Source organism: Puntigrus tetrazona, chromosome 6, assembly GCF_018831695.1.
Source record: "Puntigrus tetrazona isolate hp1 chromosome 6, ASM1883169v1, whole genome shotgun sequence".
Classification (NCBI taxonomy): domain Eukaryota; kingdom Metazoa; phylum Chordata; class Actinopteri; order Cypriniformes; family Cyprinidae; genus Puntigrus; species Puntigrus tetrazona.
In genome coordinates, this window is record NC_056704.1 from 10,012,636 (window position 1) to 10,028,788 (window position 16,153).

Here is a 16,153-nt window from a genome sequence, read left to right on the forward strand (position 1 = left end):
TCATTGCCTTATAAGGAAAGGCAGTCGTGCCTCTCTGCAATAGGCTGAGAATTGCCGCCTGCAGTTAACCCTTAATGTGCTGAATTTTTGTTAAGGTTTTTACCGTTTTGGGGTCTCAAAGACACGTTATTACGTTTATATGACCGCGCAGACTGTTGTGTGTGTGTGTGTGTGTAAATGCGTCAGTGTATATTTTAACTACATGCTCGCATTTTTGATCGTACATGTGTTATTGCGCGCGCTTGTGTGCGCGCGCGCGCGAGCGGTTTCTTTCCTATTCGGAAGATGGTACAATAAGCGGCGCGTAGCCTTTGTGGCACAGGCAGTGAATGGGCATAGCCCAGGGTTTTCACACGTTCGTTTGCCACTGCAGTTTATTTTTCACAGGTTTTACAGCAGCCGTTGGCCGTCAGAAGGCAGATGTCACATGAGCTGAGAGCTTGAGGCTTTGAAGACCAACCACAGTGACCTACATATTGTACATTCGCGGTCAACTCTCATGTGCATTGAAGGTGTACACGAGTTTAAACTACTAGCTAACGTAGCTACTCTAATTGTAATCAGACAACGAAGTAAATTCTATTTTAATGCAGTTTATCCATAGAAAGGTAGACGTTAGAACATTAGGCTAGACGCAGCGTTTAAAGCCAGTAGGTACGCGCGATTAACCTAGACAGGACGTTTAAGAATAAAAATCACGAAATTTATTTAACACACAGGACATTCAAATCTGTTATTTTAAGCTACCATGGATTTGTCACCAAATAATTACTGATGATGATTCCTATATTGTAAGTGGAGTGCATTGTTTCAGTGAAGAAAATTAAAATCACTTTTTAAAATGGAGAGTTTCAAAATATATGCTGTTTTTTAATGATGAATTCGTGAATGTATGAGTTTTTGTGTAACCCGAGTGTTTGTTCGACATAAACAAAACGCATTTGTTCATAAGCCTGTCTTCATTTAGATACGCCTAACTGCCGTGTAGTCATTTTTTAAATGTTTCAGAATATTATCTTCCTTCCTAAGTTGTTTCTCCACTGATATAAACCTAAAATGGCTGGCAAATCCACACGAATAAAAACCGATAATGATTTAGCCTGCTGCCTACACTGCTGAACGACAACTGAAGAACTAATCAAGCCTAAAATTTAAAAATTGCCATAAGTGTGCGCTGCTTTGCGTCATGAAGGAGGAATTTTCGCTGGGTACTTGAAGGAGTGCAATAACCTCTCTTCATTCGCTCGGTAAACCCGCGGCACAAGGCTGACCAGCCTCTACGCCGCCCATCCCGCTGTGACGTCACGTCCACGGCTATTTGCATGAAGTACGTTGTGCAGCTCATTTGAGAGTTAAAACCGAATCTCGCTCGAGAAGCGAAAGACCATACGGAGCGGGAGAGCGCGAGAAACCTGCGCGAGAAGAGCACTCATGTTATCGCGCGCACACTGAGAAGTATCACAGCGCGCGCTGAAAATGGAGCTGCCTGCCGCGGGTGAGCACGTATTCGCGGTGGAAAGCATCGAAAAGAAACGCATTAGAAAGGTTTGCGGTTTTTTCTTAACAAACGTGAAATGTGCAGGTAACGGCTTGTATTTTAAAAGAGAAGCGCGCGGTAGATTTCCGAAGCCCGTGATAATGGATTATTTGTTTTATTTACGGTATTTCCCGATCGTAACTGATTTTCTTTTGATGATGTTTGCAGGGAAGGTGTGAGTACCTGGTCAAGTGGAGAGGCTGGTCTCCCAAGTAAGTTTCGCTTCGAGATGCCACTTGCTTTGCTGTTTAATGTGTTGTTGTGTTTGTGTGTGTGTGTGTGTGTGTGAGAGAGAGAGAGAGAGAGAGAGGGAGAGTTAGCTTACTAACTGATGCTGGAATGTTATATGTGCCTGCGATGGTAAGTAATAATATTTAAGATATATGTTGTAGAAATGCGGTTCTGTTTTTACAAAATAAAATGTATGTAGCCTACCAATAGGCTACGCCAAATAGGAAATGAAGCATAAGCCATGTAGCATCAGTATTTTTTTATTCACTAACATCCTTGCTAGTGGTGTTAGTCCCTCAGATGACAGCCACGTTAGATAGTTCGGTTGAGGGAGCTGCTGATATTCACGCTACTCTCTCTCTCTCTCTCTTCCCTCGCTCTCCGCCTCATTTCTTCTCTTTATAGATATAACACGTGGGAACCAGAGGAAAATATTCTGGACCCGAGACTTCTCGTCGCTTTCCAAAACAGGTGAGACATTGCAGTCTTGGCTTGCCGCTATGAGCTCGTACAGCCGAAACGGGAGGAGGGGAGAAAACGCTTTCGCTGCCGCTGTGCTCATGCTCATTCTTTTTCACTTTCTCTCACTGACAGAAAGGGGGTGCAAACAAGAGCTAGAGGGAACTTATGCGCAGGCGCGCCATGATATATGCCTGAATTTAATTGCGCGGTATACCAATGCCACGGTCAGGAAGCAGCCATTAAAGAATGTTTACATACAGACGTGGTCAGAAAACGAGATCGTTTAAGACACCTTGCATTCTTTACGGAACCGTTTTATCTCAACAAGCGCGCCGCTCTTTAAATATGATTAATTCTGCCCGCTTGGCTGACCGTGTCCGCTTTGGACGTACTCTCTAGACGACCTAAATCGAAAGCATTGCTGTAAGCGCGATGTATGTATATTGTAAATGTATATTTTCTATCAATCTTATAACATATGTGCGCGCCCACACTGATTGCATTTTGCTTTACAAATAGGCAGTTTTTTCCTTGGCTAGACACGCTTTTCCGAAATTCCACATACGTTTTTGTCGGGTATTCTTCCCCCTTGACTGGCATCTGCTCGCACCATTAGCAGTCTCCCTCGTGACGCGGAATTCTGTTTGGAGTAATTGCACGCACCCCTTGAGTATAGAACCGTTCTAGGTCGTCTAATTAGGTTTTTGCAATATTACTTTATAGAAGGTCGATGGGAAAAGAGCTGATGGCCCATTTTTTCGCGAGCCCACATTCAGTTTGCGAATAAATACATAACATGACCCATTGGAAAAGCCTGTCCAAAAAAAGGCAATAACAGAAAGCGATTTTTAAAAATACATTTTGTAATCTTTGTTTTTATTTTGTCCTTCCCAACTGTGATTGTCCACCAAATTAGTAAACAAGTGATGTCTGATTATGTAAGTAAAATTTTATGAACGCCTGTAGTGGTCTATTTTAAAGCCAGACTATATTTGAAAGGATACACAAAACAGACAGTAACTTAATAAAGCTAATATTTACACTTTAGTTACTAATATGCAAAGGAGTAACTTTTGAAAAGGTACTGTCCCAGTGACACCTTTGGACATTTTTTTCTAAGCGTGTGGGACAAATTGTCAGAATAAATGAAAATTTAAATACATCAGCTCGTGTCGTATTTTTAACTAGATTTTATTAATCATGATGTTCTATAATCTTTCCATTCAGGGAAAGACAAGAGCAGCTAATGGGTTATCGTAAACGGGGACCAAAACCAAAACATCTTCTCCTGCAGGTAATTCACCATAACCTACATACTTGCATATGCTTCCAATGAACTCCTGTGACAGTCATGTCACTAATTGTTTCTACTGCAAAGCTCACTGTTGACTTGTCTGATTTCTAAGGTACCATCATTTGCTCGAAGATCCAGCGTTCTTACTGACCTTCAGGAGGTGTCACAGGGTGAGGATAACCAACCCAAAACAACTTCAGACCTTGTCCAAAGCCAGCAATACCAGCTTAACAGCAAGAAGCACCATCCCTACCAGCCCAACCCTAAAGACAAGCAAGGGGAGGCACGAATAAATGGGAAAAAGAAGCACTACTATCAGCTCAACAGCAAGAAACACCACCACTATCAACCGAACCCTAAAATGTATGACTCCCTGTATCAGAGGATCAAGGAGACTAAAGTTCCTGAGTTGACTGACAAGGAGTGGAACTTATCCCCAGCTCTACAGCAGAAATGGGTCCAGAGTAAGGATTCTGAATGCCTGAGTAAGGTGAGGAATATTACAATGGAGTTGAAAAAGCTCCCTAAACTAAATGGTGGAGCTGACTTAAACATGAACACAAACAGTGATGCAAAGGAAGACAAGGCACCGCCCAATGGAATAAGCAGCAAACTGAAGATCGTGAAGAACAAGAATAAAAACGGGCGCATTGTCATTGTCATGAGCAAATACATGGAAAATGGCACCCAGGCAGCTAAAATTAAGAAAGGAACAGCAGCTTCTGGAGAAAAAAGGCAAGCACAAGATTGTAAGTCCTGTGGAACAGATGAGAGCACAGAGAAGATAAAGCACACAAAGAAGCAAAGTCTTGTTAAAGTGATTAAAAAGGACAGTAAAGCTGAGTCTGCCTGTTTTAGGCTTTCCAATGGACTATCATCTTATGGAGGGGACAATCCTAAAAAAACATGCTCCATAGTGTTTGAGCCAAACAACTCCGAGACGTCTGGTAGCACTGGAGATTATGTATCTAATGAACAGCCCTTGCAACTGACAAACAAAACCAGTCTGACTACAGTGCCTATAGAGACAAGTGATCAAAAAGGAACCCAATCTACTCAGTACGCCCCCCTTATCTTGCCTCAAAAGCGTTGTTACTCTAAGCCAGACAGTGACAGTGGGGAGGCTAAAAGGCTCTTAATTTCTCAAAGTACTAATGCTCCAAGTACTGATTTGTCTTACTCTTGTAACGGCACCACACACTTCAGTGACCATCAGCACTCTGCCAGGCAGGACTTTGAAATATTGGACTCCAACCAAGACGAACCCATAGACCTCAGCTGTGTAAGGTCAAGAGAAGAGGGAAAAAATCCCACACATTCTCAGATTGGAAACTCTACACTGACCGGGAAAGCGGTGGTCTCTGCAGCAGATCAAGTAGAGGAAGACATGAAAAAAACTGTTCAAAGCTTTACACCTTTTCTTGGGAATATAATAATCACAGATGTCACAGCAAACTGCCTTACAGTGACATTTAAAGAGTATGTTACAGTTTAGGAATATGTATTGGATATAAAGTCTATAAAGACTACTGAATATTTACTGTGAATTTGTATAAATGTAAAGCATGTCTAAATCATCAAGTCCTCAAACTTGCCTGAAATTTTTTGAAACAATCTAGTGTAAGGTTTTGACAGTTTCAGATTGTGTTTGATTAAACTGATCTGAATTCATTTTCAAATTCACACATTAAACTATTCCATGTTAGGGATAGAAAAAAAACTAAACAGGTTTTCCTGTTATTAGCTTGTATCATATTAGCTTAAAGCTGTTTGCAGTGCTGTATTTCAGAAGGCTTAAATATAAGAAGCACTTACTACACATGTAATACTGAGAAAGATTTTCTACTGATCTGTCTTTTATAGTCTTTTTGTAAATGTCACTTGAAATGTGTTATTTAGGTTTGTCTAACCATATTAAAAGTTTTTATTTTAAGTCCTTGCGTAAGATCTTTGCTTATGCTGCATTACACTGAAGTGTTTCTGTTAAACTCACACGTGAGACAAGCTAACAGAAAACCCATATGAGAGATAGTACGACATTACTATCATGTAAATGCCGGACATCAGTAGGCCTATCAGACTGAACTTTGCACAGCCTTTACATAGCGCATGGATTCGGACTCTTGCCATGCTAGCTAAAGGGGGTTTGCCTGCTTTTACTCCATCTACAATGCTAGAATTTGTTTCACATCAAAATTGAGATGGGCACTCATTCTTAGTTCAAACACTGGGAATAAGTCATTGATTTGTTCAGCCCTACATAAAAAAAAGTATAACAGTTAGAACTTAAAGGTTTAGGACTATGTATGATGAAAACTGTCACGTCTGTTGGAGTAAAGAAAGCAGCAGTCTTGTTTCACTTTTATAGACTAGGCCTAACTTAGAAGTCCTCTAAAAAAAGATGGACAGTAGGGCTTTGCAGCCTCCCACTATCCCCGAAGCTCATCCACGCTGATTCTCCAGCTCACATAAAGCATCCCAATTCAAACAGGGTACTCAAGATAGAAACATCTCATTTTCTTCACTGTTGGATTACTTTTTAAGAGATGTTTTGCTACAAAAACATTTTTCGGGGACAACTAAACAAAAACTGTTAATGTACATGTTGATACTGCTATTCTTTGATCTCTCAGGTAAGGCTACAAATAAGCAAGAAGGAAACTTTAAACCGGCGTTTAAATAGATTTTCCTTTTGTTTTCAGCCAGCGCGAGGCAATTTAGATTTTTTTTCTGTAAATCGAATTTTGTGTCGCGGCTGCCAAAGCAAAAAAAAAAAAAAAAAAAAAACTCTTACTATTATACGGGACACATTACTAGCCTACTGTAATCCTTGGACTTGGTGCAGAATATGGGGAGTCTATTCAGCAAGAAACATTTAGAAGTAGCAGCACAAACTGAGTAAAAAAAAAAGCTGTGGGAACAGCTCTGACATTTCAGCAATTACCATCTTACAGTCGTTACTGTATGTATATGTATTATTATAGTACGCAGGCGGAATGCTTTATGCAGCTGCCTCGTAAGCTTTCCGAGTGTGCATTTATATTGTCATCCAAATGACCAACTTTGTTTATGCGCACAATACGGTCCATATAAGACCCGCAAGAAGAGACCCATTCCGTATACGCATCGTCAAACATGTATAGGTAAAACACGCTATATGCTACAAGGATATAACAATAATTATATTAGGCTTACTCGTAGCTTTCTCTTTATAAGCCACTCTCACTGGGCATGTATGAAGCTTTGAACAGCCTAATATGTAAAACTCGACTCCTTTTAGTCAGCGCTAACATGGCGGACAGCAAACGTCTCTCTTTCCCGCGGCAAGATCACGATTAGCGTTAGTTTATCCTAAACCCAGGAAGAGGTCGGTTAGAGGTGAAACGTCTGTTAAAGGTGGGCTGTGGAAAAGCACTTCAGCCTCACTGAATCGGAATCAACCATTTCCTTTCAGCACCGTCTGAGATAAAGCCGCTCTCGCCGCGGTTATAAAATGGCTTCCTTTGGTCCATCCACTTTATTTGCGATCAGCTTATGAATTCAGCTTCAGCGCGGCACGTTTTAGCTGTAAGTGGTTTATTTCGCCACGTTTATTTTAAAGACGACCTGAAAAACGTATTTTGAAATAATAAAATAATATAGAATATTTGAGTTCCGCATTAGGTTACTAAACATCACAGATGACTTTACTACAAACGTTTTGATAATGAGAGAGGTGCAATAAAACTAGGTGATCGCAGTTTTGTTTAAAATATCCCACCTACGATAATAATCACAAAATAATATATTGTTAATACAAGTTACCTTCAGGAACATAACCACAATAAAATAATTAGGCTATATGCAGTTGGACTTTTTTTTTTTACTCAGGGTAGATACTTGAAAATCAGAGATAACCGGCAAAGTTTTGGTAACGTGTTTATCGGCAATGCGTAGATTAATTTTATGTGGTTTTTTTAAATGTATTTATATATTTAAAAAAAAAAAAACATGAACCGGTAACGTCTTTTCCGACATTCGCCCAGGTTCATCTAGATTTTATAAATTAGACTATATGCAATTTTAAGATATATGGTGACCGGTAAATTAATATTCAGAAGACAGTGCTCGATTTATGGTTTTATTAAATCTTTAAGTCCTGACACAATGTGACCTAAATAATCAATGCTCCAACAAAAGCACCGAAACTATGTCAATTTTTTTGGTAAAACAATTTACGTCGAAATACATATTTTTAACATTATCGAAATTTCATCAGATAAACTCAAATAGGGGCAAAACTGTAGTGTATTTGCCGTTTCCTTTTGTAAATTGTGCAGAATTTCACGTGCTGGTTGCCCAGAAACGAGTTAACCAATAAAATCCTTCCAGCTCAATCTAGAGCCCATATACGGATATAACCACTGCAGTAGTCAAAGCACCAATCACCTTCCGCCGAACCAACCACAAGCCTCCGTTCAGCTCGTGTCTTATCTATATAAAGACTAAAAATTAAAACGGAAGCCTTATTTTTGTGTAAAAAACATACAATTGTCATGATATTTCTTCAAACCCCTATTCAGCTGTTCATTACCATTATTTTTACTCACCGAATAAACCTCCGGTAAACTAACTTACAAGCCACCAAGTTATAATTATCCCATCGTTCATGTTCATTATCAAAGTATTAAAATATTATTTGAAGATATTATTGTTTATAGGCCTTATGTAATGTTGCATTTAAAAAACGTCTTAGAATTATCTTCTAAAAATAAGGAACGTATTAATTTCTGTTATAATTTAGCTATATCTGTTTTTACCTGACATGTCTTCTTGAAATTGAAGTGACTGTGCAGAACTGAGCATAATATTGGTAAACCTTTTCTCAAACACTTGCACACTCTAAACAATGTATTCCTGGTTATATGGCTATTAATGGTAAATAATTAATCGCTGTTTTTCCTTGTGTCATAGCTGGTAATGTTTGCTTGCAAATTCAGGCATGATTGCATATTTAAAATATGTTTTTCGTTAAAACAAAAGTGAGATTTTTTAATCGAATATTAAACACCCAGTTAAAAATATATATATTTTTAAATTTATTTTAATAAAATGTGCATCATTAGGCCTATATCTACACCATTTACATCAAATTAGGATATGGAATGATAATAATAAGTTAATAAATAAAATAGTTTGAGCTAAAATAGCGATTTTAATGAAGACAAAGCCTGACCTTTGTGATCGTTGTTTGGAGAACCATTTAAGAGGATGTTATAGTGCTGTTGTGTGTTAGTAACTCTGGTTAATAAAAAGAATTTAAAAAAACCTAAAAAAAAAAAACAAGTAAAAATAGATAAAAATAAGAATAAATAAATAAATAATTTTTAAATGTTCGAGTCGCATTATTTTTCAGACGAGTTTCTGTGTTCCGTTGTCTTTAGAAGAAGTTAACAGTTGTTGTCATTTTTTGCGTATTGTAATAAGATGCATAGGCTATCACTAGAAACATCGTTTTTACATTTTTTCAAATTAAACAGGTATTTATAAATAAAGTATTAAAATAGGCTATAAATCTAGACTACAGTGGTGCTGTTCAAGGTTTGATTTGGCTGATCGACGCTAATTAATTAATTAATTATTATTTTTATTAGCTATTTTTCTGGAAAGAGGCTTACAGTTGAAGACAAAACCTACATATTAATTAATAATAATATGAGCAGACGTGCGGGCTAAATTTAGGCTATTGGATAAAACATAACTAGCTTATGTGTTAATTTTTCTTTATCAAAACAATAATAATAATAATAATATTGCAGTAGGTTATTCCGTGGGCTATGCTTTAAATCATCGTTTAGCATACTTACAAATTCAACCCGTTCCGTTTATTTAACGGCTTTTAGAAAATGTATATAAGACACAACAAAAACAATAATTTTGTGTAAATAGATTGTTTTTTGTTTTGTTTTTTTACTATAGAACATCAAAACAATATTAATTTCCATGAATGATTTGTTTGTCATTGATAGACTTTTTTGGCGGGATAAGTAAAATATTCTAGTGAATAGCAGAATATCGATTATAATAAGAAGTCATATATATTCCTTTAAGAACAGATGTACAGTAGCCTGTATCAAAATAGCTATTAGCCGTTTATTTTAAATAAGTTATGTCTGTTTGAGAAAATATGTATTTTTTTACAGTTCGTATGATATAGCCTACACTTGTTCTGCTAACGTTTAACTGTATGTCTTAACATAATGTCTACGACGAAACTTTAACCTTCTGATGTTTTCCTACCAGTATTGATTAGATCTTAGATCATATTTCTGTCAAGAATGCAGGTATGTCACTAAGAGCGAGCCCCGGCCACTTAGCAACAGCGCAGCCAATGAACGGCCTTCAAATCTTTCCACCTACAAGCGGTGCCAAGGCAACATGCTAAAGAACGTGATGACGTCTGGCTGTGCACGAGAGTATTATGGGCTGTGTGGAATTCTGAAGCTAGAGCAGGCGGACCGGACTCGCGCTCACGGCTAGCTACGCTGCAAGCTAACGGTAGACGAAGGTAAACATGGAGCTGTCGGCTGTCGGAGAGAGGGTGTTCGCGGCCGAATCGATCATCAAGAGACGAATACGACGGGTATGTGTTGTGGAAGAGATATCTCGATATTTTTGCCATATATGTGCTAATGTCGTCGGCTCGCGCTAACGAATTCTTTTTTTGTGCGTCTGATGGCACGCGCAGGGTCGAATGGAATATCTTGTGAAATGGAAGGGCTGGTCACCCAAGTGAGTAATACATGCCCATCCTGTCTGTTGTGCCTCGCACTGGTGTTTTGGTGACAGTGATGGCTGTCAACCCCGTTAGATATCGCGAGGGGCGTACATCCACGGGCAGGTTAACAAGCTGGTTATTACTACAGAGAAGGGTTTTGGCAGATGGCATGCTGCAACGTTAGCTGGCCCTGCTAGTTGGCCGGTAGAGCAGCGGCTTAAATGCAGCTGGAGCTTGACAGTCATCACGTGGAACTTTTTTGTTCTCACAGGTACAGTACTTGGGAACCGGAGGAAAATATCCTAGACTCACGCCTATTCGTTGCATTTGAAGAGAGGTATAACACGAATAAATCAAGCGAAACTCTCAGGCGGCCGAAAATACAGACGTTTCACTCTTGCGCTTGTCTTTTCATGCAGGGAGCGCGAGAGAGAAATATTTGGACCCAAGAAAAGAGGACCTAAGCTCAAGACTTTTCTTCTAAAGGTTGATGTCATTTATTTGTAAAGAAATAATAATAATCCTAAATCAATATTTATCAATACTGTGTATAATATTATTGGGTTTGCGCTTTTAGTTTTTTAAAAATGTTTGTCTGTGCAAATTAATTTCATCATTTTAAATTCTGTGCTGTGTACTTTTCACAGGCCCAAGCTAAAGAAAAGGCAAAGTCTTACGAATTCCGTAACGAATCGTCCAGAGGCATTGCGTATCCCGGTTCAGAGCCTGTGGCAGCCCCTAGAGCGAGAGAAGGACTGCGTGCTGTGGTTCCCACAATTTTCCCTCCTAGCACAGTAAACCGAGGGGAGAGTGTAAGAATTTCACCTCCAGAACCAAGGGAGCATCGTTCTCCTCACTCACCCAGACCGGGCGCTGATGATTTTACCCTCACTCCAAAAAAGAGAGGACGAAAGCCCAAATTACGATTCACAGATGTCTATACAAGCTCCTTGCATCCAGAGCATTCGAAAAGAGCGGCAGATGAAACCATGGCAAGCATTCCTTCCAAAATGGCCAAGTTAGGTTTGGGAGGAGAAGAAGAAGAGAGGTGCTCAGAAATAAGCGGGAGAATTAAGATATCTCATAAGCACATGGATGCTACCTACACGCACAAGCAAAACAGGGCTGTCCCGAGCAGGAGCACCCAGCACATTTCTCCAGAGTGGAGCTTGCATTCCAGCAGAGTTAGTGCAGACTTACAGTGCCACAGGACTAATCCACAGACGAGCCACTTTCACCACAAACACCTGAAACACCTTTCAAAGAGAAGGACATTCGAACACGCCGACTCCACCGGCAGACAGCCTTCGCTTATTGCCAAAATTCCAGTGTCGCGCATATTTGGAGAGCCGGAGGAGGGAGACGCTTGGGCGCCCTCCTTCAGCAATGTGGAGAAAGTCATAGTTACTGACGTGACATCGAACTTCCTGACTGTAACCATCAAAGAGAGTAGCACAGATAAAGGCTTCTTTAAAGACAAAAGATGATTATTTCACTGCCGCCGGTATGCTCCTTCAGAAGTCTTTTATTGTCGAAAATATTCTGTGTATTGTACAAAAAAAATGGTCACACTGAAATCTGTATTTATTGTGAAATTGCTGCTTTAAGAAAGTTGCATGCACTAGACACCATAAACAAAGTCAGAACTTCGTTCAAAATACATGAACGAGTACTCCGATCATTTGTTGTAAGTATTATTACAAACTGTTTACCTATAAATATATAAAAGTATAATTTGTCACCCAGGCGAATATTAAAACATTTATGTACAGATTAAGACATTTTGCACACTTTTTTTGTTTTGCGCCATATCATTACTTTTCAATTGTATTTTACGTTGATTTTGTCAGTGGATGTTGCCAGTTAACTTGTCCAGCCACATTAACAATATACACATATAAAAGTGTTCAATGAAAATCTAATTTTCATCTCAAAGTAAAAAGTAAAGTGTAGAATAATGAACATGTTTTTTGTTTCTTTCAGCTTAAATTCATGTGTGTGTGTGTGTGTGTGTGGTAATGTTAAATTGTGCTTTTTTAAAACTTCTCATTATTCTGTAGGGTGACTGTAATGAGATGATCGAAGTGAATGAAAGGTCTTAATACGACACATCCAGTGTCTATACTCAGATCCTACACGATCATATTTTTATAACGTGTATATGCGTGAATCAGTCCTGTAAGCAATAAAAAGAAAGCACGTAAATTTAATATATTTTTTTCCCAGGTAGAGTAGCGTTTAATGCAAAACGATATTTCGTTGCTTCATGGGAAAAACGGCTACATTTTTTTAAGCTCTCAAACATTTAACTTCTACATTGACGAAAGCTGACGTTTCCATTTCACAGACTTTTATTTAGTTTGCTCGTTTATTTGGATTGATGTTTTTCCTCCAGCCAGACGCTTTCGATCAGTCAGTGTAAGGCCTGCAGAGATCTCTTCTCCTCATCAGTCGGGATTTTTTTCCCGGTTTTATATCATAACGAAACTAAAATACCAGGCTAGTTGAACCCGAAAGATGAAAGTCACAATCAACATTTAGAGCACTGCGTTTTTATTTTATTCACTCTTATTCAAAATGCAATTCCGTAACGCATTTTTATTAAAAAAAAGAAGAAGAAAGAAATCATCTAACGATTCTAAGATTTATCATCTAAATGCATCTACACTATCGGTAGGTGTGTGTGTGTGTGTGTGTCTTCGTGGATGTCGTGTCCTTGTCCTCGACGTTTCTGGGTCTTTTCGTTCTCATCACGATCCATTTCATGATATTTATCGCCGGAGTTCTTTCTTCGTCCTGAAAAAAACACACACTTTGATTTGCCCTCAGACACGTGGGATTTTAGTACCCTGAATATAAACCGCATTTAGCCTACATTTAATATATCTATGTCTTTAAAAGCCAGAGCAGAAGACTAAAATATCCCAAATTATGCAAAGAGCATTAAAATCACCAATGCCTTTAACCAAATCAAACGACGCGTCGCGGATCTAATAGGCTGCTTTTTAATTCCCGCCGTAAAAGTGTGTGAAATCACCTGTTTCCCAGCAGGCCGTCACACGGGGTAGCCGTAGTTTCGGTCACAGCGCGGGAAGCAGTGAGGGTTCATCCAGTGCTCCAAGCTGCTCTCTCGAGCCCTCTGCTCCAGCCTCTGCAGATGCAGCATGTGTTCCTGAAATACACGCCAACTCTGAATCCTACAGTCTTTACTGCAACAGAGAACCACAGCGTGCTGTTTTCTTAAGATCAGTCAGTAAGCGTGTTAATAAAAGGCCCCCAACCCTCATAGGCTCGTCGGGGTGTCCAGGCTTCTGCCTCTTGCTGCGGAGTAGCTGCTTTGCAAAACTCTCCTTAACGACGGGGCTCGCATCTGGGGACATGAAATTGATGAGTATAAAGATTACATTTCCGTACTGTAACATCATGGTAATGATTTATTGTTATGAATGCATTTAGTCTAAATAGCTAAGTGGTCGCCTTTGTGAATAATGTCACAACGTTTGATCGATTAGCCCATGTATATTTTTATGTAGCATACAAATGAGATTAGCAAAGACTTTAATTTGTGTCGTTTAATGCTAGCCTACCGATTTCTCCTCCTTTCTTACTTTTTTACTATATGCTAATTGTATTTTTTCCATTCTTCCCCAGGCGGCCATTCTTCCCGCGAACCTTTATTCTGTCCGATCTCCTCGAGTCCTCTGGGGGTCTAATTTGTATGAATTTTGGCCTTACTCTTTCGCTCTTTCTTCATCTAGTTCCCTCTTTCTCTCTCTCTCTCCTTGCCGCACACACACACACGCGCGCACACACACACACGCACGCACGCACGCGCGCCTCCTCCCTCCCTTTCCCAGAGCTGTTTCTCTATGGAAGAACACAAAGTGTCCATTCATGAGCGTGTCTCCCCGGGGACCCGGAGCCCTGACCCGCGAGGGGGATGAAAACGAGCCCGTTACGGGAAACACCGACGACGTGGCAGATAAACAGCCGCAGAGCGTTTTTCAGAGCCGTTTTTACACGTTTCGCTCACATTAGTGTATAATTAGATACGGTTTTTTTAATTTATAGGGGTGGGCAGGGTGGGTTAAATTATACCACGACTCGTAAAACTAGCTGGCTTATTCAACCGTGACATTTTCAACAACATGTCTAAAACATTAGGGACAGATTGCATGGAGTAGGGATTTATAAAAACGAATAGCCTACAAATAAAATGAAAACAACAAAAAGCAATAAAAATAATATGCAAGATTTGAGTTTGGAATAGGCATCAGAACTCGTCCAGCGAGCGAGGGGGATAAAAACAACGACATAATTAGGCATAAACACAATAATGAAAATAATAACCTCACAGAAATGTGTACTCATTTCTGTCTTTACTAAAGCTAGAGACGAAAATAGGCCTGTTTCGAAAGTCATTATCCAAATATTGCAAAACACTGATTTTACATGAAAATAAGACTTGATAAATAAGAAGTAACAGCCCATGCATACAAACGTCACAACTCACAGCAATAAGAAAAAAAATACACAGTCATTTGTAAATAAAACCCGTGGTATAAGATGTCTGCGTGAAGAACATACCAGTGCAGAAGGTCAATAAGACCACGCAAAAAAGGCATGCCAGCAGCTTCATTTTCATCTCGGTCCGTGCTCAGCTCCAAATAACTGCACTTGAGTGTTTACCCTACTTATGAGGAGGAGAAATACAAGTCAGCACCCCTTCTGCAGATCACTGGATAGGCTACAGAAAGAAGACGGACTGCTGGCTGCACATCTGGATGAGGCTGTAGTTACAGACATCTTCCACAAGATGTCGCCTTCACCCTGATACACAATATGGCTGGTTTTTTAAATAGTAAGTCTACTTTGACAGTTTTATTTTTTATGTTAATTTTGTTTGTTATATCATTTTAGTTGTAAGGGAAGATTATAAAAAAGGGCCTTTGAGCAATGGCTATGGACTCTCTCTGTAACAAACTCAGATTACAGTAGCTATACCACAGATCCTTATGCTGTAAAAGGAGCTTACTTGCGGACAGGCACAGAAGGGCTTCAGTCTTAACATTTTCTTTAGTATTCACACGTTATTGCATCTTACATGCATTTTACTTGTTTACTGATATAAAGGTTTTATTTTTTAGATTTTTCCACCTTCAATGAACATTTTGCACTTGGCTCAAATATATAAATATATAGTGTTTTCATGGATATTTTCATTATCTGACAAGCACCCATACATGGCTACATAATAAACATGACATCAGAAAGGGCCTTTTAATTATTATTATAAAGATGACTTGACAGTGCACAGTTACCCACAAAAAACACCAGACAGAATCGAAGAGACTAATAGACTAATGTAATAAGCATTAGCATACCTAAAACATAAAATGCTAATTAAAAAACAAACAAACCATTAATTCCAATATTGACAAAACAATAAGAAATGTATTAAATACTACTTTTCCAGTTATTAACATGACGCAGTAAGTTGTGTGTCCACCTTGAGAGATAATCACCATATTCATAATGGAACCATCATCAAAATACCGTATTTATTATTACTACTACTGTAAAGCTGTATTAACTATGTACTATATTTCCCTGTATTTTTATATTAACATATTTTTAACAACAGTATTGAACAAATTGTAATTATTTATTTAGCAAAATAAACAGAAAGGTCGCACAAAACAGCGTAATAACTGAATTGATCTAACGTATCTAAAGTTATTGGTTTAATCAGTAATTCACTTAGATATTCACAACATACTATTTTAACTGAAGCATTTGTGTAAATAAGCTAGGTCGGGCCTTGTTTTCAGAATTACAGTATTCTGTATTTATTTATTTATTGTAACATTTA

General features: G+C 38.8%; 3 protein-coding genes across 4 annotated transcripts; 2 read left to right on the forward strand and 1 right to left on the reverse strand.

Moving 5' to 3' along the window:
* The first annotated feature begins 1,253 nt into the window (after positions 1-1,253).
* LOC122347046 (E3 SUMO-protein ligase CBX4-like) lies at positions 1,254-5,457 on the forward strand. Of its 2 annotated transcripts, none has more exons than XM_043242029.1 (5): positions 1,254-1,545; positions 1,706-1,749; positions 2,174-2,239; positions 3,458-3,524; positions 3,637-5,457. In XM_043242029.1, exons 1-5 carry the CDS (start codon positions 1,477-1,479, stop codon positions 5,017-5,019), a joined length of 1,629 nt encoding a protein of 542 aa, XP_043097964.1. In that variant the 5' UTR covers positions 1,254-1,476; the 3' UTR covers positions 5,020-5,457. The 2 variants fall into 2 exon arrangements, with proteins under 2 accessions (XP_043097964.1, XP_043097965.1); XM_043242030.1 differs by having other exon boundaries at positions 1,254-1,495.
* A 4,521-nt stretch (positions 5,458-9,978) lies between these two features.
* On the forward strand, positions 9,979-12,247 carry cbx8b (chromobox homolog 8b). The gene is made up of 5 exons (XM_043242031.1): positions 9,979-10,146; positions 10,252-10,295; positions 10,553-10,618; positions 10,701-10,767; positions 10,929-12,247. The coding sequence occupies exons 1-5, from the start codon at positions 10,078-10,080 to the stop codon at positions 11,766-11,768; spliced, it is 1,086 nt and encodes a 361-aa protein (XP_043097966.1). The 5' UTR covers positions 9,979-10,077; the 3' UTR covers positions 11,769-12,247.
* A 570-nt stretch (positions 12,248-12,817) lies between these two features.
* Positions 12,818-15,045, reverse strand: c6h17orf67 (chromosome 6 C17orf67 homolog). The gene is made up of 4 exons (XM_043242033.1): positions 14,869-15,045; positions 13,563-13,651; positions 13,319-13,453; positions 12,818-13,077 (listed from the first exon to the last, which is right to left on the reverse strand). Exons 1-3 carry the CDS (start codon positions 14,924-14,926, stop codon positions 13,337-13,339), a joined length of 264 nt encoding a protein of 87 aa, XP_043097968.1. The 5' UTR covers positions 14,927-15,045; the 3' UTR covers positions 12,818-13,077; positions 13,319-13,336.
* Between the last annotated feature and the right edge of the window lie 1,108 nt (positions 15,046-16,153).

What these genes read in the sequence shown, in the direction of transcription:
- c6h17orf67 (XM_043242033.1), bottom strand. Translation starts at nt 14,926, where the DNA reads ATGAAAATGAAGCTGCTGGCATGCCTTTTTTGCGTGGTCTTATTGACC. An exon ending in CTTATTGACCTTCTGCACTG is followed by an intron (nt 13,652 to 14,868) that starts GTATGTTCTTCA and finishes TCATGTCCCCAG; the next exon opens with ATGCGAGCCCCGTCGTTAAG. An exon ending in ACCCCGACGAGCCTATGAGG is followed by an intron (nt 13,454 to 13,562) that starts GTTGGGGGCCTT and finishes CGTGTATTTCAG; the next exon opens with GAACACATGCTGCATCTGCA.
- LOC122347046 (XM_043242029.1), top strand. Translation starts at nt 1,477, where the DNA reads ATGGAGCTGCCTGCCGCGGGTGAGCACGTATTCGCGGTGGAAAGCATC. An exon ending in AAAAGAAACGCATTAGAAAG is followed by an intron (nt 1,546 to 1,705) that starts GTTTGCGGTTTT and finishes TGATGTTTGCAG; the next exon opens with GGAAGGTGTGAGTACCTGGT. An exon ending in CAAAACATCTTCTCCTGCAG is followed by an intron (nt 3,525 to 3,636) that starts GTAATTCACCAT and finishes CTGATTTCTAAG; the next exon opens with GTACCATCATTTGCTCGAAG.
- cbx8b (XM_043242031.1), top strand. Translation starts at nt 10,078, where the DNA reads ATGGAGCTGTCGGCTGTCGGAGAGAGGGTGTTCGCGGCCGAATCGATC. An exon ending in TCAAGAGACGAATACGACGG is followed by an intron (nt 10,147 to 10,251) that starts GTATGTGTTGTG and finishes TGGCACGCGCAG; the next exon opens with GGTCGAATGGAATATCTTGT. An exon ending in TTCGTTGCATTTGAAGAGAG is followed by an intron (nt 10,619 to 10,700) that starts GTATAACACGAA and finishes CTTTTCATGCAG; the next exon opens with GGAGCGCGAGAGAGAAATAT.